The sequence below is a fragment of the Pseudorca crassidens genome, chromosome 5 (genome assembly GCF_039906515.1).
Source record: "Pseudorca crassidens isolate mPseCra1 chromosome 5, mPseCra1.hap1, whole genome shotgun sequence".
Taxonomy (NCBI): Eukaryota; Metazoa; Chordata; class Mammalia; order Artiodactyla; family Delphinidae; genus Pseudorca; species Pseudorca crassidens.
In genome coordinates this window covers 97,075,985-97,100,590 of record NC_090300.1, presented here as the reverse complement: position 1 = coordinate 97,100,590, position 24,606 = coordinate 97,075,985, and the positions used below count along the sequence as shown (strand labels likewise).

General features: G+C 34.7%; 1 protein-coding gene across 3 annotated transcripts in view; it reads left to right on the top strand.

The window, feature by feature from the left end:
* ALCAM (activated leukocyte cell adhesion molecule) overlaps nt 1-24,055 on the top strand; it is a 201,841-nt gene extending 177,786 nt beyond the window's left edge. For all 3 annotated transcript variants that reach the window (XM_067739012.1, XM_067739011.1, XM_067739010.1), the window contains 2 exons: nt 19,920-20,035; nt 21,611-24,055. In XM_067739012.1, coding sequence (XP_067595113.1) covers nt 19,920-20,007 — 88 coding nt within the window. In that variant the 3' untranslated portion in view covers nt 20,008-20,035; nt 21,611-24,055. The remainder of the gene's footprint in view (nt 1-19,919; nt 20,036-21,610) is intronic.
* Nucleotides 24,056-24,606: the final 551 nt, after the last annotated feature.

Genomic DNA, 24,606 nt, shown 5'->3' with positions numbered 1-24,606 from the left:
AGTAAGCATTAACCAGACATTTGTAATCTCAAAATACACATTGTGTGAATACTGGAAGTTTACCAAGAGATTTATCTTTTGCAACTGTGGAACTCATGACTATTTTCATGAAGTTTTTGTACAATATGTAGGCAATATGGAAGTCTAAAAATCACAAATATCTTTTGTCAGTTTTGCCTTTTATAATGCTTTACTATTCTACTGTCTTAGAAAAAAAAAAAAAAGACAGTCCTAAATTGGCAAAAGACTAAAGAAGACTGCCTATAACCCCCAAACTTCAAGAAATACTGTTAAATTGAGGCTTTCTAAAACCCTTCTTATTAGTATCTCTTAATATATGGAACAGGATCTTGCAAGAAAGTTGATTTTAACTGAATTCTATTTCCAATCAATACTCTGTCTAAAATCAAATATATGTTCCCATGAGGGAACTTATTCAGACTCCCTGCTGAATAAGTTGAAAATATAGTGCTGAAGGACCATTTATAGCACATTTTGAGTGACTTTCCTCATTTATTACTATGTAAGCATCTTCTTCTCTTTTTGTACTTTTACTCAAATCCTCAAATTTTAATGAGGTAAATTTAATAAGGTAACCATATTTCATAGTATCTAAGGCTCAGTGAGTGTAATCTGCCTACGATAACACATGCAATATCTTATTCCATATCCCATATAAACTTTCAAATATATTTTGCTGCCTCACCAGGACTTCTTTGGAATTAAAACTTCGTCTCTGACTTTGATTGCCTGCTAGCATTTAATATAGTGCTAGGGGTGGAAGGGTGTGCTCTCAAGTGCAGGGCTGATGTGGCCTCTCACCTTGTATTAGACGTCAAGCTAATCCAAGTTTTCGTTTCTTTTTCCTTCCCTACCCATAGCTTGGCAGGCAGCCAAAAGAAGGAAGAAAAGAAAATGCCCCATTATTCTATCAAAGCATAAATAACAGGGGAGACTAGAGGGCAAATAAGATAATGTGGAAATGCTGGAGTCCCCCTTTAGTCAATCACAAGGTCATTGGCCACCCAAAGGGCAGAACCATTCATGGCCCTGCCCTCTCCTACTACACGTGAACTGAAACATTTCCAGAGGAAAGAGATAGCATCAAAACATAATGTTTTCAATTTTTATCTCTTCTAGCATTTCACTTTATTTTTTTTTTAATTTCATGTGTTTGGTTTAATTATTGTTTCAAAGGTGAAGGGAAATCCTGTTCCTCAAGCATCTGCCTCTGCCCAGGCTGTGTTAGCACATTACCCACCTAAAGGAAACACTTTGAACGATGATGCTGAATACATGCCAGTGGCATCCTGCTTTCATGCATATTCAGTACTGTTACATTTATTTTGATCTACTGATACTTTACATAATGGTGGTTCCCATATTTACTATTGCCCAAGTGAAAGCCATTCTCTATTTTTCACTGAAGACATTAGGAAATCTATTTTAATGGAGAGTTTCTTTGGAGAGTCTTAGAAATGCTAAGGATATCAAATTGAAACTTGTAATAAGTCCAACTATTTATTCTTCTTTGTTTCCTTCTTCAAACCCAGAAATTGCTGACAACTGTCTTTCTAAGATGCAGTGGTTAGAGCCCTCCTCTCCTCCTCTAGCTCTTTATTAAGCTTGGCCCAGGAGGAAACTTACTTTGCTGAGAGCTGTGACCAGGGAAGAAAGAAAAATAACTATTCTCATGGGTATGACCCTAATTACCTGCACAGGTATCAATGGCTGGTTTGCTGAAAGTGGCAATTCCACACCGCCAGGGTCCCAGTCTTAAATACCCATAGTCCTGGTGCCCTTCTGTGCTGTGTCTCAGGCATGCTATAAATGAGAAATCACAGAAAATGCCCCTCTAAATGAGGAAGTGATAATAATTCCTCATGTTGCCTCTGAGTTTTCAAATTTGTTATACATATGCCTACACTTGGGAAACCTAAAGTCTTATGAACTCTTTCATGTGTGAATTATTTTACAGGGGTATTGTTTTTATTTTCCAAATATACATTTCTGTTATAACACTTTATGTATCTTTTCAAATGACACCGCATTCCAGGATTGTGATGTACTGGTTATGTGTGCAACTCCTATCCTCCTTCACTTTTCCTATCTCCTTCATCCCCCTCTAACCTATTTGTTAGCTGAGATATAATTGACGTATAACAATGTATAAATCTAAGGTGAACCACATGTTGATTTGATACATTTGTATACTGCAGTATGATCTCTACTGTAGCATTAATAACACCTCCATCCAGTCTCTTAGCAACTCTGAAGCATTAAAATAAAGGCACACTGGGCTTCCCTGGTGGCGCAGTGGTTGAGAGTCCACCTGCCGATGCAGGGGACACGGGTTCGTGCCCCGGTCCGGGAAGATCCCACATGCTGCGGAGCGGCTGGGCCCGTGAGCCATGGCCGCTGAGCCTGCGCGTCAGGAGCCTGTGCTCCACAATGGGAGAGACCACAACAGTGAGAGGCCCGCATACCGAAAAAATTAAATAAATAAATAAAGGCACACTTAGAAGACACTACTAGATTAGTTCCCTACTTCCTTTCAAGGAAATCTAGAAACAAGTTTATGGTACTGGGGAAAATCTCACAAAAATGTTTAAGAATCTTCTAAAAAGTTATTTAAAAGCAACTTGAACCTTTAATAGCCCTGCACTTACAGAAATAACACGGAAGGGGAGTTGAGAGCGAGGACTGAACTCCCTTTGGCCACTCAGTAGCTATGTGGCCTGGGCAGCTGTCCGTTACTCACCATCAGTTTTGTGAGTCCCTGTCACCTGCTGGGGTCTTTCACATACACTATACATTTATCCTCACACCAGCCCTGTGAGTAGATCCTATTGTCCCCTATTTACAGAAGGGCAAGCATCTTAAGAGGAGGGACTTGTCCAGGGACTTGCAGCTAAGTCTTGACACATGAGGATGAGAACCCAGACTCACTGACCCCAAGGTCAAGACTCTTCTCTCTGCCTCACTAATTAGAGAGTCTTCCAATATTAATTTATTGTGATTCTATTATTTAAATTTTATCTCATTTTAAAGTTATAAAAAAAGCTGACTGATTGAGAACATTTAAGACAAATAATTGTAACAATTTTTATTTTAACCCAAGTGCTCGTTCTTTATTAATGCCTTAAACTCATCCCTCAAATCAGTTGACTGAAAAAAAAATGTTGACTGAAAATATTGCTAAAGGGAATGGTTTAAATAAATTTTTGTTCTCTTCCAGTAGTAGATGGAAATCTAACCTGCTTTCAAATCTCTGAAATTTCCCCAAATTAAAAAGGACACTTCCATAAAATTATATTATTTTTACCACATCAATCTCAAAACTGAGCCCAAAAGTAATCAGAATAATTTTTAGAGGCTTTTCCCTGCAAGAGAGAGTGGACTCTCAGTAACAAAAATGGAGAAATTCATTAAAAATTCCAAGTAAATCTCATATACATAGACTCAGTGAATACCCCTTCCCCCAGCAGCAACACTATTTTTATTTCTATTTAGTACATTTCACAGTGGTTAACACTTAGCTTATTTGTATAACTTGGAACAGGACTGGGAAGCCAGACTGCTGGAGCTTGAATCCTGGTTTTGCTACTTGCTAGCTCTATGACCACAAGCAAGTTTATTAGTCTCAATGTAAAACAGAGATATCCTAAGGCTAAAATAATTTAATACCTATGCAGCACTTAGAACAGTGCCTGGCACATTAAGGCATTATAAGAGTGTTAGCAGTTATGATTTTGGAGAGTGAAATTAAGAAAAGAAGGGAGATTGTTTTTACTTTTGTTTTGTAACTTTAAAATAAGAAAAATATCAGTTTGAAGTTATTCAGCTCTTATTCTACAAATATGTTTCATGTTGCTCTTAACAAACGCTTTTTTGTAATGCCAGACTGAGAGCAGTGATTCTTAGCCTGATTTTACCTGAAAGGTATGCTGAAAGATATTATGATTTGCCCTGAATACCACAGAATTCCTTCGAGGGAATTCTAATTACTCCTTTCCTCTGAATACCTCCTTCTTTTATTTGACAGAATTTGGTAAAATCACAGAAACCACTTTTCATCCCTAGACAAATACTAAATCCACCTAGAAAGTAAGTAGTATTGGAAATGGAAAAGGTATCCAGATTCTCATTGTACTTTTTGCCTGGTTCTTTCACTCCCTGGCCATAAGGATCATGCTTTAGCTTTTCGCTGTATAATGTTGTTATATTAAGGTAAAACTCGCTTACATTAAATATGCAATTAAATCTGTTTTGATAAATTTATATACCTTTGTAACCATTACTCCAGTCATGATATAGAGCATCCCATCACCTCAGAAAGTTCCCTTGGAATTCCTTCCTGTCCAGCCCTGCCATCTTTTTTCCCTTAGGCAACCACTATGCTGATTGTTATCACCAGAGATTATGTTTTCTTAATCTGGAACCTAATATAAATGGAACTATACAGAATGTACTCGTATCTGACTTCTTTCCTTTAACACAGTGTTTCTGAGATATCAATACATGTATTAATGATTTAATTGTTTAGAATTGCTGAGTAGTGGTCCGTTGTTAGAATATATCACATTATTTTAATCCATTCTCTTATCTATGGACACTTGGATAGTTTCAAGCCAGTATGGGCTGTCATGAATAATATGGCTAAAACCAACTTTCTATATAAGCATTTTTCGTGGGCATATGTTTTCATTCTCTTGGGCAAATACCTAGAAATGGAACTGCTAGGCTGTAGGGTAGATACTTGTTCATGAGAAATTGCCAAACAGCTTTCTCAAAGTAGTTGTCCTATTTGCAGCCCCACCAGCAATATATAAAGTTTCAGTTCTTTTACATCTTTGCATAAATTTGGTGGTGGTGTTCTGTTTAATTTTAGCCATTCTAGGAGGTGTGAAATGATATCTAATTTTGGGTTTAACTTGCATTTCCCTGAGACCTAATGATTTTAAGCTCCATGTACTTATTGGTGAGCTTCTTTTGTACAGCGACTATTCAAATCTTTTGCCTATGATTTTATTGTTATTTGTCTTATGTAATTGCTCTGTAAGGGTTCTTTACATATTCTATATCAAAAACCTTTGTTATATATTGTAAATATGTTGCCAAAGTCTGTGGTTTGATTATTCTTTTCTTAATGCTGTCTTTTGATGAGCAGTTTTTAATTTTGATGAATAACAACTTATCAATTTTTTCCTATTATATTTACTGCTTTCCGTGTCCACTCTACAAAATCTTTGCTTATTCCAAAGTGGAAAAGATATTTCTCTATGTCTTTTTCTAGAAATTTTATAGTTTTACATTTGAGTATATATCTGCTATTTTGTGTGTGGTGCAAGATAAAGTTAGTTTATTTGCTTGTTTTATGCTATATATATATATATATATATATATATAGCATATACATATCAAGTCATTCTAGCACCATTGGTTAAAAAACTTCCTTTTGGCCTTGGCATATTTGTCATCCTCATCTTCATCCTCATCATCATAATAGTCCTTCAACTTTGATGTTCTGCTTGTGTTAGTAATTTTATATCTTTGTGTTTCCATATAAACTTGAGCAACTTGTTACTTTCTACCTCCCCCCCACCCCAATTTTTAAAGCTTTGTGAGACTATGGTTGCTTTGAATTTCTAGATAAGTTTGGATATACTTAACATCTTAAAAATATTTAGTCTTCCAAACCATGACCATCCTATATCTCTCCATTTACTTAAATATTTTCCTTTTTTTCTTAGCAATATTTTATAAATTTTAATGTAGACAGTTGATATGTCTTACAAAGTTCATTCTTATGTTTTATGTACTTTGCAGCTATTATAAATGCAATTATTCTGTGAGTTTTATTTTCCATTTTAATATTAGTATATAGAAATATAATTAATTTTTGCTGTTGAAATGCATACAACCATCTTCCTAAATTCACTTGTTCTGTTAGTTGTTCTGTGAATTCCTTAAGATTTCTATGAAAACAATCATTTTATCTGCAAATAGAAATAATGTTACTTCTTTTCTTCCATTTCATATGCTTTTTATTTATTTTTTTGCCCTCATAGAGACTTTCAATACAATGTTGAATAGAAATGTGGAGAGCAGACATCTTTACATATTCTCAATCTTAGAGATTGAATTGTTCAGTATTTGCCATTATGTATGATATTAGCTGTACGTTTTTCATATTTCCCTACTCAGAGTTAGTTAAGGGTAGTGTCCTCCAGACTGCCGTGTCTGCCCAAGACTTCTGACTCCAGCTGCAAGGAGTTAGGGTCCAAATACATAGTTAGAGAGAAGAGTTCACATAAGACTACCCTCATTTCTGCTATCAACTCAAGCTCAGGTTTGATAATTTGCTAGAATACTCACAGAACTCATGGTTATATTCATGACAAGTAAAGGATACATTAAAATTGACTAAGAGAAGAGAAGTGCAGGGCAGAGTCTGGGAGGATTCTAAATGTGAAGTTTCCTTTGTCCTCAGGGACCTGTTACGCTACTGGCCTCAATGAGTGGCAAAAGCATGGAGTATTGCTGATCTGAGAAGCTCACCTGAACTTTGGTGTCCAAAGTTTTTGTTGAGACTTCATTACATGGGCATGATTGATTGATTAATTATCCATGTGGTTGAACTCAATCTCCAGCCTCTCCCTTCCCCAGATGTCAGGCTGATATCAAATGGCCCAAAGCCCCCATCCTAAACTGTATGATTGTTCTTTCAGGTGTGGCCAGTCTCCACCCCAAGATGATTGGGTGTTGATGGCCCTGCCCTGAGACATCTCCTCAGCATAAACTATCAGGTGTGATCCAAGAAGCCCCCCACAAATAAGAAAGCCACTCTTATCACTCAGAAAATTCTAACTATTTAGAGATTATCTCCCAGGAACTGAGCACGAAGGCCAGACCTCTCTTTGGGCAAGGCCAAATTCCTTCCAACACAATGTCCTTTAACAGGTTGAAGAAATTTTTTAATATTCTTAGATTACTAAGAGTTTCTATAACAAATCATTGTTGAATTTTCTCAAATGCCATTTCTATATCTACATCTATATTATATTCTATCTGTATCTACATTATTTCTAAAAATAATCATATTGTTTTCTCATATTTTTTATTCTGATACAATGGTAAGTTACATTGATTGATGATTGAATGTTAAGCCAATCTTGCATTCCTGGAAAAAAATCCCACTCTATTATGATGTATCATAATTTATATATATATTGATGGATACTATTTGCCAATGTTTCATTAAGGATTTTTTTGTCTACATTCATGAGGAATATTGTTCTGTAATTTTCTTAATTTATGTTTTGTTCCTTTATCATATATCATATATCATGTATCATCTTTTTAGGGAGCTTTCAATTTTCTTGATGATTTCAAATAACTAACTTTTTGCTTTGTTTTTGTTTCTATTGCTTATTGTCAATTTAAATTTTTTTCTGCTCTTGTCATTACTATTTTCTTTCTTCTAGTTATTTAGAGCTTGACTTGCTCTTCTTTCTCTAATTTCATGAAGTAAATGAAAAATTTAGATCACTGATGTTAGCATTTCTTTTTTTATAACTTAAGCTTTTAAAATTTTAATCTCCCTCTCAGCAATGGGTTAGCTGCATTCCACAAATTTCAGTATGTTATATTTTCATATTTACTCAGTTCAAAATATTTTTATATTCCTCTTGTGTTTTCTACTTTGGAGCCATGTAACTAGAACTCTATTAACTTCAAAACATTTCTCATCTAATTCCATTTTGTTCAGACAGCCTAGTCTGTATGCTTTTAGTCTTTTGAATGCATTGAGGTTTTTTTTGTTTTTGTTTTTGTTTTTTTTGGCCTAGCATGCAGGCATGCAGTATTTCCAGGTGGATGCTACTCAACACTTGAAAATACTTGTATGGTGGCTGATGGGTAGAGTGTTCTATAGTATATTATGTTAAAGTAGATAATAGTTTGTTTAAATCCTCTTATTCTTATAGATTTTTTTCAAATTATATGAAATCACTTCACATATAATGCATTGATAAGAAGGTTACAAGCATACATTTCCAGTACTAGAGCTAGCCCAGTACTAGTTATTTCATTATGATCATGCTTACTGAATTTTAGTCCATTTACCCTATCAGCTACTGAGAAAGATCTGTTAAATTCTCTAATATTGTATATTTGGCTATTTCTCCCTTTAGTTCTGTCACTTTTTGCTTTAGGCTTTCATTAGGAACATACACTAACAATTGTTGTGACCTGCTTATGTATTGAACCTGTTATAATTATTAAATGTCTCTCATTATGGTTGTAATACTCCTTGTGTTGAATTTTACATTGTCAGATATTAATATAGCCATACTGTTTTCATATGCTTACAGTGTACATGTGTATCTTTTTCTACCCTTTTATTTTCAGTTATTTCTTTATATTTAAAGTGCATCTCATGTACAGAGAGACTGATCAAACTATGACTCCCAGGCTGCTGCTTAATTTCATAAATAAAGTTTTATGGTAGCACAGCCGTGCCCATTTCTTTACATGTTACCTGTGTTGTTTTATGCTGCAAAGCCAGAAGAGTTGAAACAAATCCATGTGGCCTACAAGACTAAGATATTTACTATCCGGACCTTTCAGAAAAATCTTAACCCCTTGTATACAGCATGTAGTTGAGTCTTGATTGTTTATTATAGTCTGACAATTTTTACTTTATAATTGGAGGATTTAGCCAAGTCACATTTTACTTAATTATTGATATATTTACATTTAAGACCACCAGCTCCCTATTTGTTTTCTAGTTGTCCTCTGTTTCTCTTTTCCTGCCTTCTTTTGAGACACTCCAATAAGTTTTAGTATTACATTTTAATTTATCTATTGGCCTTTTAACTATATGTCTTTGTATTCTTTTATTGTGGTTGCTCTAGGAATTTCAATAAGAACTCAGTTTATAACAGTCAACTTATGTAATAATCTAAAACCCCAAAACATTATAACTTCATTTATCCTCCTCCATATAATTGTAGTGTGAGGTTTATAATGTATGCAGTTGTAATGGATATGACAACAAGAGCAAAAAAGATGGAAGAGGTTAAATGAAAATACAATTTTTCAAAGGTCGTATATAATGGGATATATATAGCATTAAATAGTTGGTTATCTTTGTAAAAAAATTTTAATAGTATTTTATATTTTAGCACATATACAATCTATATTCATTCTTTCTTATATATCTGAGTTTCCATCCAGTATCATTTTCCTTCAACCAAAGAACTTTCTTTAATACTTCTTTTAGCACAGGTCTGCTAGTGATAATTTTTCCCAGTTTTCTTTTATTCAATTTAACATGTCTTTATTTTGCTTTTGACTAAAATATATTTTTACTAGATATAAAATTCTAGTTTGAGGGTTTTTTTCCAGCATTTTAAAGATGTTGAATTAACTTTGTTATGCATTGTTTTCTTGATGAGACATCAGCTGCTTTTCATGTCATTGTTCCCCTGAACAAATTTTCTACGGCTACTTTCAAATCATTGTCTTTATATTTGCTTTCAGTTACTTTCAGTATGATGTAATTAGATGTGTTTTTCTTTTTATCATTCCTCCTTGGGAGCTGCTGACCATTTTGGATGCAAGTTAATGGACGTCAACAAATCTAGGAATATTTTCAATTGTTTCTTCAAATATATTTTATGCCGCAATTCTCTTTTGCTTCTCCTACTGGGACTCCAATTACACATTTGTTAGATTGCTCACTATTGTCCCACAGGTCACTGAGGATTTGCTTCTTTTATTTCTATTATTTTTCTCTCAATTTTTTAGAATATATAATTTATATTTTTTGTCCTTACGTTCACTGAGTCTTTATTCTGCACCTCCAATCTGGTGATAAGATAATTTAGTGAATTGTTAATTTTCAATATTGTGGTTTTAAGTTGTAGAATTACTTTCATTTACATTTTCAGTACTGAGATTTCTATCTGTTCTCTCATTGTTACCACACTTTTCTTTAAGTCATTGAACATGTTATGTAATACTGATTTAAAGTTCTTAACTGTTATTTCCAGTCTCTATTATCCAAGGATATTCTCTGGGCTTTGTGTTACATTATTTTACTCTTCATTTTTATGTGTGGTAACTTCTTATTCATAACTATTCTTTGTTTGGTGATATGTTGTAGAGATCCTAGGTTCTACTGTATAGGCTAAAGGATATGGATTGTTTTTTCTGGCAGAGAATAAGATTACTGGCTGATTTCCTTGATCATGTCACAGTTACTGTTACATTTTATATTTCACATCTGTCTCAGGGTGAATGCTGAATCTTGACACATAGTCTTTACTAAGTTTTTCTGGGATTTCAATAGAAAGATTGACATGATTGCCAATAACTCCTGGCTTGGTGAGGTTCAACTACAAACTCTGTCTCCTCTGTATGGGTAACAGCTAAAATCTATGTCAGGTTTTTAAGCTTTCCAGGTGTTGCTTTCTTCTGGGCTACATGAAATTTCTTCCACACATGCAGTTTAGAGATCATTTGTGTAGTTTACACACAAATCTGGGCTCCTCACCACTCTTTGGCTCTCTCCTTTTTTGAGATTTTATTACCCTTGATTTCAAGGTTTAGTTCTAGTTAGCCTATGCCTCTGCAAATGGGAGATGCCCTCAGAGGAAAACGTATGCAAAAGTAGAGCTCACCCAGTATAGGGGTCAACTTTCCTTCAGTTTCTAATTTCTTCTTGTTACGCTCAAGTATAGCCATATAGCTTATTCTGTATTTTCCTGAGAGTTTATAATGTTATAAATGTAAGAATTGACAAAATAGAAGTGGGTTGCTTTTTTAATCATTACTATTACAAGAGCTTCTTATAGTCCATGCTTTATTTTATTTTATTTATTTGTTTGTTTGTTTATAATTTTTGAATTTTGTTTTATTTATTTTTATACAGCAGGTTCTTATTAGTCATCAATTTTATACACATCAGTGTATACATGACAATCCCAATCACCCAATTCATCACACCCCCACCCCCACCCCCATGCCACTTTCCCCCCTTGGTGTCCATAGGTTTGTTCTCTACATCTGTGTCTCAATTTCTGCCCTGCAAACTGGTTCATCTGTACCATTTCTCTAGGTTCCACATATATGCGTTAATATACGATATTTGTTTTTCTCTTTCTGACTTACTTCACTCTGTATGACAGTCTCTAGATCCATCCACGTCTCAACAAATGACCCAATTTCGTTCCTTTTATGGCTGAGTAATATTCCATTGTATATATGTACCACATCTTCTTTATCCGTTCGTCTGTAGGTGGGCATTTAGGTTGCTTCCATGACCTGGCTACTGTAAATACTGCTGCAATGAATATTTGGGGTGCATGTGTCTTTTTGAATTATGGTTTTCTCTGGGTATATGCCCAGTAGTGGCATTACTGGGTCATATGGTGATTCTATTTCTAGTTTATTAAGGAACCTCCATACTGTTCTCCTTAGTGACTGTATCAATTTACATTCCCACCAACAGTGCAAGAGGGTTCCCTTTTCTCCACACCCTCTCCAGCATTTGTTGTTTGTAGATTTTCTGATGATGTCCATTCTAACTGGTGTGAGGTGATACCTCATTGTTGTTTTGATTTGCAATTCTCTAATAATTAGTGACATTGAGCAGCTTTTCATGTGCTTCTAGGCCATCTGTATGTCTTCTTTGGAAAAATATCTATTTAGGTCTTCTGCCCATTTTTGGATTGGGTTGTTTGTTTTTTTAATATTGAGTTGCATGAGCTATATATATATTTTGGAGATTAATCCTTTGTCCGATGATTCATTTGCAAATATTTTCTCCCATTCTGAGGGTTGTCTTTTCTTCTTGTTTATGGTTTCCTTTGCTGTGCAAAAGCTTTGAAGATTCATTACGTCAATTTGTTTATTTTTGTTTTTATTTCCATTACATTAGGAGGTGGATCAAAAAAGATCTTGCCATGATTTATGTCAAAGAGTGTTCTTCCTATGTTTTCCTCTAAGAGTTTTATAGTGTCTGGTCTTATATTTAGGTCTCTAATCCATTTTGAGTTTCTTTTTATGTACAGTGTTAGGGAGTGTTCTAATTTCATTCTCTTACATGTAACTGTCCAGTTTTCCCAGCACCACTTATTGAAGAGACTGTCTTTTCTCCATTGTATATCCTTGCCTCCGTTGTCATAGATTAGTTGGCCATAGGTGTGTGGGTTTATCTGTGGGCTTCCTATCTTGTTCCATTGATCTATGTTTCTGTTTTTGTGCCAGTACCATATTGTCTTGATTACTGTAGCTTTGTAGCATAGTCTGAAGTCAGGGAGTCTGATTTCTCCAGCTCCATTTTTTTCGCTCAAGACTGCTTTGGCTATTCAGGGTCTTTTGTGTTTCCATACAAATTTTAAGATTATTTGTTCTAGTTCCATAAAAAATGCCATTGGTAATTTGATAGGGATTGCATTGAATCTGTAGATTGCTTTGGGTAGTATAGTCACTTTCACAATATTGATTCTTCCAATCCAAGAATATGGTATATCTCTCCATCTGTTGGTATCATCTTTAATTTCTTTCATCAATGTCCTATAGTTTTCTGCATACAGGTCTTTGTCTCCCTGGGTAGGTTTATTCCTAGATATTTTATTCTTTTAGTTGCAGTGGTAAATGGGAGTTTTTCCTTAATTTCTCTTTCAGATTTTTCATCATTAGTGTATAGGAATGCAAGAGATTTCTTTGCATTAATTTTGTATCCTGCAACTTTACCAATTTCATTGATTGGCTCTAGTAGTTTTCTGGTGGCATCTTTAGGATTCTCTGTGTATATTATCATGTGTTCTGTGAACAGTGACAGTTTTACTTCTTCTTTTCCAATTTCTATTCATTTTATTTCTTTTTCTTCTCTGATTGCCGTGGCTAGGACTTCCAAAACTATGTTGAATAATAGTGGTGAGAGTGGACATCCTTGTCTTGTTCCTGATCTTAGAGGAAATGCTTTCAGTTTTTCACCACTGAGTATGATGCTTGCTGTGGGTTTGTCATATAAGGCCTTTATTATGTTGAGGTAGGTTCCCTCTATGCCCACTTTCTGGAGACTGTTTATCACAAATGGGTGTTGAATTTTGTCAAAAGCTTTTCCTGCATCTATTTAGGTGATCATATGGTTTTTATTTTTCAGTCTGTAAATATGGTGTATCACATTGATTGATTTGCATATATTGAAGAATTCTTGCATCCCTGGGATAAATCCCACTTGATCATGGTGTTTGATCCTTTTAATGTGTTGTTGGATTCTGTTTGCTAGTATTTTGTTGAGAATTTTTCCATCTATATTCATCAGTGATATTGGTCTGTAATTTTCTTTTTTTGTAGTACCTTCGTCTGGTTTTGGTATCAGGGTGATGGTGGCCTCATAGAATGAGTTTGAGAATTTTCCTTCCTCTGCAATTTTTTGGAAGAGTTTGAGAACAATGGGTGTTAGCTCTTCACTAAATGTTTGATAGAATCCACCTGTGAAGCCATCTGGTCCTGGACTTCTGTTTGTTGGAAGATTTTTAATCACAGTGTCAATTTCATTACTTTTGATTGGTCTGTTCATATTTTCTATTTCCTCCTGGTTCAGTCTGGAAGGTTACACCTTTCTAAGAATTTGTCCATTTCTTCCAGGTTGTCCATTTTATTGGCATAGAGTTACTTGTAGTAGTCTCTTTGGATGCTTTGTATTTCTGCAGTGTCTGTTGTAATTTCTCCTTTTTCATTTCTAATTTTATTGATTTAAGTTCTCTCCGCCTTTTTCTTGATGCATCTGGCTAATGGTTAATCACTTTTGTTTATCCTCTCAAAGAAGCAGCTTTTAGTTTTATTGATCTTTCCTATTGCTTTCTTTGTTTCTATTTCATTTATTTCTGCTCTGATCTTTATGATTTCTTTCCTTCTGCTAACTTTGGGTTTTGTTTGTTCTTCTTTCTCTACTTCCTTTAGGTGTAAGATTAGATATTTTATTTGAGATTTTTCTTGTTTCTTGAGGTATGCTTTTATACTATAACCTTCCTCTTAGAACTGCTTTTGCTGCATTCCATAGGATTTGGATCATTGTGTTTTCATTGTCTTTTGTCTCTAGGTATATTTTGAGTTCCTCTTTGATTTCTTCAGTCATCTCTTTGTTATTTAGTAATGTATTGTTTAGCCTCCATGTGTTTGTGTTTTTATGTTGTTTTCTCTATAATTCATTTCTAATCTCATAGCATTGTGGTCAGAAAATATGCTTGATATGATTTTAATTTTCTTAAATTTATTGAGGCTTGATTTGTGACCCAAGATGTGATCTATCCTGGAGAATGTTCTGTGCGCACTTGAGAAGGAAATGTAATCTGCTATTTTTGGATGGAATGTCCTATAAATATCAATTAAATCTATCTGGTCTATTGTGTCACTTAAACCTTCTGTTTCCTTATTTATTTTCATTTTGGATGATCTGTTCATTGGTGTAAGTGAGGTGTTAAAGTCCCCCACTATTATTGTGTTACTGTCAATTTCCTCTTTTATAGCTCTTAGCAGTTGCCTTATGTATTGATGTGCTCCTATGTTGGGTGCATATATATTTATAATTGTTATATCTTTTTGTTGGATTGATCCCTTGATCATTATGTAGTGTCCTTCCTTGTCTCTTGTAACATTCTTTATTTTAAAGTCTATTTTATCTGATATGAGTATTGCTACTCCGGCTTTCTTTTGATTTCCATTTGCATGGAATATCTTTTTCCATCCCCTCACTTTCAGTCTGTATGTGTCCCTAGGTCTGAAGTGGGTCTCTTGTAGACAGCATATATATGGGTCTTGTTTTTGTATCCATGCAGCAAGCCTGTGTCTTTTGCTTGGAGCATTTAATCCATTCACGTTTAAGGTAATTATCGATATGTATGTTCCTATGACCATTTTCTTAATTGTTTTGGGTTTATTTTTGTTGGTTCTTTTCTTCTCTAGTGTTTCCCACTTAGAGAAGTTCCTTTAGCATTTGTTATAGAGCTGTTTTGGTGGTACTGAATTCTCTTAGCTTTTGCTTGTCTGTAAAGCTTTTGGTTTCTCCATCGAATCTGAATGAGATCCTTGCCGGGTAGAGTAATCATGGTTGTAGGTTCTTCCCTTTCATCACTTTAAGTATATCATGCCACTCCCTTCTGGCTTGTAGAGTTTCTGCTGAGAAATCAGCTGTTAACCTTATGGGAGTTCCCTTGTATGTTATTTGTTGTTTTTCCCTTGCTGCTTTCAAGAATTTTTTTTGTCTTTAATTTCTGCCAATTTGATTACTGTGTGTCTTGGTGTGTTTCTCCTTGGGTTTATCCTGTATGGGACTCTCTGTGCTTCCTGGACTTGGGTCGCTATTTCCTTTCCCATGTTAGGGAAGTTTTCAACTATAATCTCTTCAAATATTTTCTCGGGTCCTTTCTCTCTCTCTTCTCCTTCTGGGACCCCTATAATGCGAATGTTGTTGCGTTTAATGTTGTGTCAGAGGTCACTTAGGCTGTCTTTATTTCTTTTCATTCTGTTTTCTTTATTCTGTTCCACAGCAGTGAATTCTACCATTCTGTCTTCCAGGTCACTTATCTGTTCTTCTGCCTCAGTTATTCTGCTATTGAGTCCTTCTACTGTAGTTTTCATTTCATTTATTGTATTGTTCATCTCTGTTTGTTTGTTCTTTCATTCTTCTAGGTCTTCATTAAGCATTTCTTGCATCTTCCTGATCTTTGCCTCCATTCTTTTTCCAAGGTTCTGGATCATCTTCACTATCATTATTCTGAATTCTTTTTCTGGAAGGTTGCCTATCTCCACTTCATTTAGTTGTTTTTCTGGGGTTTTATCTTGTTCCTTCATCTGGTAAATAGCTCTCTGCCTTTTCATCTTGTCTGTCTTTCTGAGAATGTCATTTTTGTTCCACAGGCTGCAGGATTGTAGTTCTTGCTTCTGCTGTCTGCCCTCTGGTGGATGAGGCTATCTAAGAGGCTTGTGCAAGTTTCCTGATGAGAGGGACTGGTCCATGATTTATTTTTAAGTTGTGAAAATATTATGTCCTCAAACTTATTATAACTTCCTTCTTCCCATACTGGTCAAAGTAGGTTGAAAAAAAACACAATTGCAAAATTGATTTATTACATTGCTAAATTTATTTTATTTTATTTTATTTTTATACTTATACAACATTGACTCTTTTATCTGTCTCTCTCTCTACTGGCTCCCTGCAAGTTGGAATTTTTACTTTGGAGGAAAGAATATTATTTAATGAAGTGAGTTTGAAAGAATAAAAGAGAAAGAGAGGGAGTGAAAAGAAAAGTAGAGAGAAAAGGAATGAAGGAAAAGTCAGGGAGGTGAGAGGATGCAAGGAGAATAAAAGAAAAAGGTTTTGAGAGTCATGTAGTTTTCCTTGATTGCCACAATATCTTACTGATTTATAGAAATTATAGTTATTAGTATATATTAGAATATATAGCAAGGTGCTATTAGAATAATCAAGGTACATGTTTATGCATATAATTTTGTTCAGTTTTACCTGAAAACATTGGAGTAAGACGTCACTCAAGTTCTGTCATTTCAATGTAGTATTTTCTCTATTGTACCTATCTTTAAAAAAGCAGCTGGGTCAGTATTGACTTCATATTGCTGAACACTAATATCATCAGGAGCAGTAAAAGGGATTAGATACAAACTGTAATAAAGTCAGTTAGTTCAATGCAGGAAAAAAATATCTTTTGGACGCCTACCATAAAGTAAGATATAATAAAACATGGTCCTTATTATCAAGGAGCTTACACTCAACTCAGGGAGACTAAAGAGATTGGCCACATTTGAAGTGTCATGGGACAGATGGCTGGAGGTCTGGGTAGAGACTCACTGAATGGAAGAGCTGGATCTCTCTGTGTTTAAGATCTGAAGAAAGCAAAACATGCCAGAGTCTCAATCAGAAACTTGAGAGGTCCATGACTTAGGAGTAGGGACAAACCAGATGTAGACTGAGTCTTACTAAAACTGCAACTGAGCTTCAGACCCTATCTCCTCACCTATCTGCAGTAAAGGGGGGACATTATGTGATGGAAAATAGCATCATATGTAGTCTCTTCTGTTATTTTATATATGGTGTCATGCAAAAAAAAAAGGACTAGATATGCAAAGAGTCAAGAAAATATAATCAATAATCAAGAGGAAAAATAGACAAGCAGATCTATGCATTATTTGGGTATTGTAGTTAACAGGCAAGGATATTAAAATAACTATAAATAAGATATTGAAAGGGGAAGAAAAGATGGCCAAAGGAGATGAATGGAATAGAAAATAGAAATGTACTTTAAAATATTTAAAAATCAAATTGACATTTTAGACTTGAAAAAGATACTAATAAAAAATAGGTTTGGGGGGACTTCAGATAATATTAAAAAATAGGTCTTTGGGGACTTCCCTCATGGTACAGTGGTTAGGAATCTGCCTGCCAATGCAGGGGAGCCAGGTTGGAGCCCTGGTCTGGGAGCATCCCACATGCCACGGAGCAACTGGGCCCATGCGCCACAGCTTCTGAGCCTGCGTTCTAGAGCCCACGAGCCACAACTACTGAGCCCCCGCGTGCCACAGCTGCTGGGGCCAACATGCCTAGAGCCCGTGCACTGCAGCGAAGAGTGGCCCCTGCTTGCCACAGCTAGAGAAAGCCCGTGCACAGCAACGAAGACCCAATGCAGCCATAAATAAATATATAAATAAAAGACTTGACCTTTTAAAAAAAAAATAGGTCTTTGGTGGATAAATTTAAAAGCAGACTGGCCACAGCAGAACATAAGAGAAGTAAACTGGAATACAGATCAATAGAAAACATCCAAGTTGAAGCACAGAGAGGAAAAAGAATAGATAAGATACACAAGAAAATGAGAGACATGTGGGACACACACAAAAGGTCTAATTTATGTATAAGTGAAATCCCAGAAAGAATAAAGAGCAAGAATGTCTGTCACCAGTAAAATAGATAAATAAGCCCAATAACAAGCTATACAGCAATGAAAATAAGCAACCTACAACTACATGCAACATTATATATGAATGTCACAAACATAAAGTTGAGTTTAAATAAAAGGCAAACAAATGAATACATGTGGTATGATTCCATTTATAACAAATTATAAAACCAGGTAAAACCATTCTGTGAGATATCAGGATTATAGTAACCTTTGGAGAAGTAGAAGTGACTGGAAGGGAGTATAATTGGGGATTTCTTCATCTGCAACTATTTTATTTCTTGAACTAGGTACTAGTTACATTCATGCACCCAGTTTTTGAAAATTCATTGAACTGTACTCTTATGATAGGTACATTATCTTGTGTGGATATTATTGAGGTTACTAAGATTTTATTCATTACTAGTTAAGTAACTTATTAGCAAAAGAGACTAGACCTCAAAAGATCTGTGGTATGTATATATGTGTATATATATATATATGTATATATGTATATATATATATAAAATGTGATATATATAATGTAGATGGCATATATACCTCTATTTTATACATGTAAATTCATATATATATATATATACTGTCTCATATTATAGGACTCAATCATGTTGGCAGGGTTTGAGGTTGCTCTCCTGCTTATGAATCAATTTAGAAGGCTGTAGTTTAAGCTAAATTAAGAATTTTAAAATCACAAATTAAATTAAATTTAGGCTAAATATAATGAATGTCTCAGTATGAATGAGCCATATGTCTTTATCTCACTTGGACATAAATCATACACAGTTACACACTATTAACACTATGACACTCTTAACACTATCACACTATTAAGTTGTGATTCTTAGCAAATGAGTTAAGGAGTTCTAGTTAAAGCATAGAAATACTTTTAGGGAAAAATGGAGTTTTCTACCCTAGCTTCCTTAACCAAGAGACACGTCTGGTACTATATAATTTTTATATAAATGTAGAAGTATTACTAGGAATTATATAGCAGTAATAATTTGAAGTACCATATCACTGTGATTCCCTTGATGTGCTTATAACAAGGAGAGAGTTAGGGAATAAAGGAGGAATGGAAGGAAGGAAGAGAGAGGGGAGGGAGGGAGGAAGGAGGTAAGGAAATAGTACACTCTTGGAAATACAGTTATGATTTCTCTCAAGTGGTCACAAAACCAAGGAATTTAGCTGTGTGTTTAAGAAAACCTGATTTCAGCTCTTAAAAGAGAGAATCTAGTAGTCGTGTGTAACCCTGGAAGCCACTAGGGCAGTGGTTCTCAAATTGCATGCAGCTGGACCACTAGGAGGTCTTGTTTATCATAGATTGCAGGCCCCATCCCCAGAGTTTCTTTTACATGCTTCTATGGTGGGGCCTCAGAATTTTCACTTCTGTCACGTTCCCAGGGGGTGCTGATACTGCTGGTCTGGGGCCACAGTTTGAGAACCACCACACTGGAGCTGCCTTATCTTCTGCTAGGATACAGGACATTGGTTCAACATGGATGCATAATAGGGAATGCAGAAACTGAAAGCCCCTAATGAAACTTCTTCAGAAAATTTTTGCAGGATGTATTTTCCCAGAATGAAAATTTTGACTATCAAATGATAATAATTACTTCCCGGAAAGTAGAAAGAAAATCAACCCAGCCAAAAACATGATGCAACTAAGTATGTATAGTCTGTGTTCAAAATAACTGACTTTTTTTCTCTTAGCATACATTTAATGCAACCCTACAACCAAGGTAATTTCAGTGGAATGTGTTCTGTTACCAGTCAAGGCTCACAGATGTGGAATTGTTTGTCCTAGGGGCTTACCTGTATTAGATGTATAACATTTGCTTTTCAAAGATACATTAATGTGAACCCTAAAATTAAAAATAAGAAAGGTTAAATATGTGTGTGTCAATGTGATAATGTTTAATTCTCTCATAGGACTGCATCAAAACATGTAAACAAGGATCTTGGTAATCTGGAAGAAAACAAAAAGTTAGAAGAAAACAATCACAAAACAGAAGCCTAAGAGAGAAACTGTTCCACTTGTTGTCCAGGTGGGTAGGCTGTTTGAGGTTTACAGAAATAATTCCCAGGAAAGTATGAAACATCCTAGAGATGAAAGGGAAAGCCTTGACATTAAGATACCTTATAATTACAGCTTTCAAACAGGAAGAGAGTTTTTCAAAAGGAAACTTTGGTTACTCAGAAAGGTATTCTCAGAAGTATGGAATCTCAACAGATTCCCCATCCTCTGAATAAAAATCATTATCCTCAGAATAATTGAAATCAATTTTGAGATTTTTAACATTCAATGAGCATTTTTTATTCTAATGCCCAAAATTTTGCTGAGTGCAAAAATCTTAATTTTATAAATTGATATTTTGATTAGATGAGAAGAAATTCTCATACTTTATTTTTAAAAGCAATTATGAGAATAATTTTAAAATATAAAAATTTTAATCCAAGGATTTAATATACTTAAAAGTGTCAGCATATTTATACAGCCATCTCTCAAATCATTCTAATGAACTGACTAACAAATTTGTGTGTGTGTACACACACACACTTTTCCAAATAGTGTATATATTATATATGTGTGTATGTATCTATATGTGCATATATATGTATGTGTGTATTACGTATATATCAATATAATATATATGCATGCACATATATTGGATACATCAATATATAATAGCTATATGAGTGTGATTTTTAAGATAATCTCCAAAAGAGGTATGTTTCCATGGTATTGCCACTTTCAATTTGAACTTTTTATTTTTATTTATGTTCTCTTGAGCCAGTCAAACAGAGAAGCCATTTGGACAAATTATTTTTTGTGTCCTTGAGAATAGTGTTACTATAGTTTACTCAAATATATAAAAATCCCCAACAGCCATAGTAAAACTTTGGTTCATTATAAATAAACTGCAAGTTATGATTCGAGTAGGTCACCTAAATTAATCCCATAGAGGAGATAGGGAGCAAGGGAAAGAATTGCAATTAGAAGAATGCACACAGGAAAGAAAAATAAGAATGATTGAAATAAGACATTTTTATAATCTGGAAACCAGAATTTCAAAATGATTGGGTGAAAGGAGTGAGATCTGAATTCCTTCCCTTATCCTGCCTTCCACTGGAGACCAAGTACACAGCATTCCCACCTGATTCTTATTTCTGCTTCTCTAGGATTCATTCCTCAATCCTCTGTAAATGTAGAGTTTGCCGTCTTTTTTCTTCAAAATCAGATAGAGTAAATTCTCAAAAGAAAATTGAGCTTGAGGACAAAACCCACAAAATGGAGTGTGATTTGAAGGGATAAGTGAGTTTGTTAACCTGAAGAGAAACAGAATGAAATATTTTCCTGAAAAACCTTATAATTTTCATAAGAATTAAGCAGTTTTCACAAAAATACTTTCAACAATTCAAAAAGATTATTAGTTGAAGAGCTGCAGCAATACCTGGGATTACAGTTAGGTTCCGGGACAGTGGAGCTTTATAAAAAGCTCTTATGAAAAAAAAAAAAAAAGCTCTTATGAAGTATCACTGTCAGTACAAAGCATATGTTGATTGTGAAAAGTGATTGCTATGGTAACTTATCTGAATTGTGGTTTTTTTCATCATTTCAGAGAAAAGAAAACTATATAGACCAATTGAAGCATGAACGTGGATTGTATTTAAGACATATACAAAGACATTGACAGCAATTCATGGTTCAAGTGTTAAGCAGTTCATTCTACCAAGCTGTCACAGGATTTTAGAGAATTATCTCAAATAAAACAATGAAAATGAAATTACAAACAATAACAACAAGTTTTGGCAGCCATGATAATAGGTCATATGTTGTGTTGGTTTGATTTTCTTTTCTGTAAATGTCTGCACTGAGAATTCCTTTTTGGTTTGCCTTTTATGTAAATTTTTTACGTAGCTATTTTTATACACTGTAAGCTTTGTTCTGGGAGTTGCTGTTAATCTGGTGTATAATGTGACGCTTTTATTTCAATTGTTTATATGGATAATCTGAGCAGGTACATTTCTGATTCTGATTGCTATCAGTAATGCCCCCAGACTCTCTCACAAGCACCTAAATCCCAAAGGTGGCAGCTTGTGACGATTGGGGACACACGTTGCCCTAATCAAAAACTGATTTTTATCACTAGGGAAGAGGAGGCAAAGAGTGAGGTTGATAAGCACCAGATGAACTACTTCTGTGTACATGCCACCAGCTGACTCTCAAGGAAATCACACGCATGTATGGACACACACATAATAATGGTGCTCCCAAACTGACAATTTTGCCTATTCTGAAAAAAACATCACGTAGAATTTGGGTAGCATTTACCTTTAGAGACACCTGCTAGTAAATTATTTTCTGTCAAAATAAGAAAACAAATCAATGAATGAGAGACAGTTTGAAAATATCATGGATAACATTCCCATTTTCATAGGTCACTATGTAAATCACTGTAATTGAAAATTGGAATTAAATCCTTTGGGTTATCCACTGCCTTAAAATTATACCTATTTCCTTTAAAAAAAAAAGGTATCAGTCAGAATTGGAGATTTTTAACAGTGATCATTATCAAAGCTGTGTTATTTTCCACAGAATATAGAATATATATTTTTTTCGTGTGTTTTTGTTAACTACGCTACAGATATTGAATGCACCTTGAGATCATTTAGTGTTTTTAACTGGTACATAATTTATCAAGCAGTACATCAAAAAGTATAATAATAAAATGTCTATATACCTTTAATTACATTCAAATTTGTAACTTTATAAACATGTTTTATGCTGGAGGAAATTTATAGGGTGGTAGTGTAAATGGAAACTTTTTGAAGTAGGCTGGATATGGGCCAATAGCTACTTGGGACTAGACTTTTAAACTTTGCTCTTTCAAGCAGAAGCCTGGTTTCTGGGAGAACACGGCATGGCCATTTTTGTCACGGATTTACATAACTTTATTGAAGAAAAATGAACATCAGATTTCCAGGTATAGAACTGTGTTCTTTTGGAGGAAAGGAAGACTCGTGTTTGTTTTTTAGATTGATGGAATAAAAAATTAGGAAGGCAATGAAAAATAAATTGAAGATTAAAGTCAGATGAAGATTAGGAATAAATACTTTGCCACTTCTGCATTATTTAGAAACACACGTTGTTGTACATTTGTAAACCATTTGCTGTCTGAGCAATAGTGACTCAGTTTAATAAAAGCTTCCTATAGTGTATTGGTATGACTTAAATACATAAAATATCCTATTAGACTCGATGCTGTATAAAATATTATGGGAAAAAAGAAAATATGTTATTTTGCCTCTAAACTTTGATTTATTGAAGTTTTATTTGGCAGGAAAAAATTGAATCTTGGTCAATATTTAAACCAAAGTGAAAGGGGAAAAACCAAAGTTATTGTTTTGCATGGCTACGCCATTCTGTTATCTCTGTAAATACTGTGATTTTTTTTCCTTTATCTTTAGAATTTTGTTAAAAAAATTCTAAAATTTTTAAACACCTGCTTTCCACAATAAACCATGAACACTAAAATGAACTTATTTCCATATAAATATTTTTTCTTTTTATCTTTTGGTGTGAGAGATCAAAGGTTCAAAGTTTAATTCCTAAGAGACATTTGCATAAAGAAGCAATGCAACAATAGAAAGAGAGGTTTTTACTGCAATTATTTCTTGGCGTCTATGGTTAACTAAGTCCAAAAACAGCTGTCAGAACCTAGAGAGCAGAACATGGGAAACTCTGAGCTTTGGACTGAAAGCAGAAAGTTTGCCTGGGGAAAAAAGAGACAACATCGTTACCAGTGAATCAATGCCTGGATAAAACGGAAAGCTTATGTGTGCAACTGCAGCCATAAGCACAGCAAGGCTGGGAAGGAATATAATGCACAATCCTCAACCTTTGAGGTTTTGTCTTTCCAAACTTAACTCTCTGGCAACAGAAGACAGGTTTTGCCAGTTCAAGGTTCACTCCCTATCTGTGATTACAGGACTTGTATGTGGAAATGGATTAACATACCCGTCTATGCCTAAAAGATAATAAAACTGAAATATGTCTTCACATATCTCTCACAGCTGTCTGCCTCTTGTCTAAACTAGGATGTTCATGCATAGAAAGTAGTTGTCTTTATTAAAGAGTGGAAAACTCATTGTGACTCCCCATCTCCCTGGAGAAGTAATTCAGCAAAATAAAATTGTCCATGCCCTCCTATGATGTCAGGTAAGCCGCTTCAGCTAGTCCCCGATTTCACAAGGGGTGATTTCTATAATGCGTGTATCTCCCTTTTCAGCCATAGAGTCACACTTATTGTGGGCCTCCCACGTGGCTGTCCTGGGAACTGACTTAAGAGGACCCTTGCCTGTTCAGCATACCATCTGGAGTTACCTAGGCATGAACCTAGAAATGCTTCCCCCTCCAAGTAAGGTAGAGCCAGCTATGTGCGTCAGAGAAAGTAATTAATATTTATTGAGCTCATTCTGTGTGCTTGGGCCATCTATACGTTATCTTTTTTAATCCTGAACGGTTATAAATAGTATTAAATATCCCCCGTTTCACAGCAGAAAATTGAGGTTTAGAGAGATTCCATAACTCCCAAGTACGTTTAGCTTCTAAGAA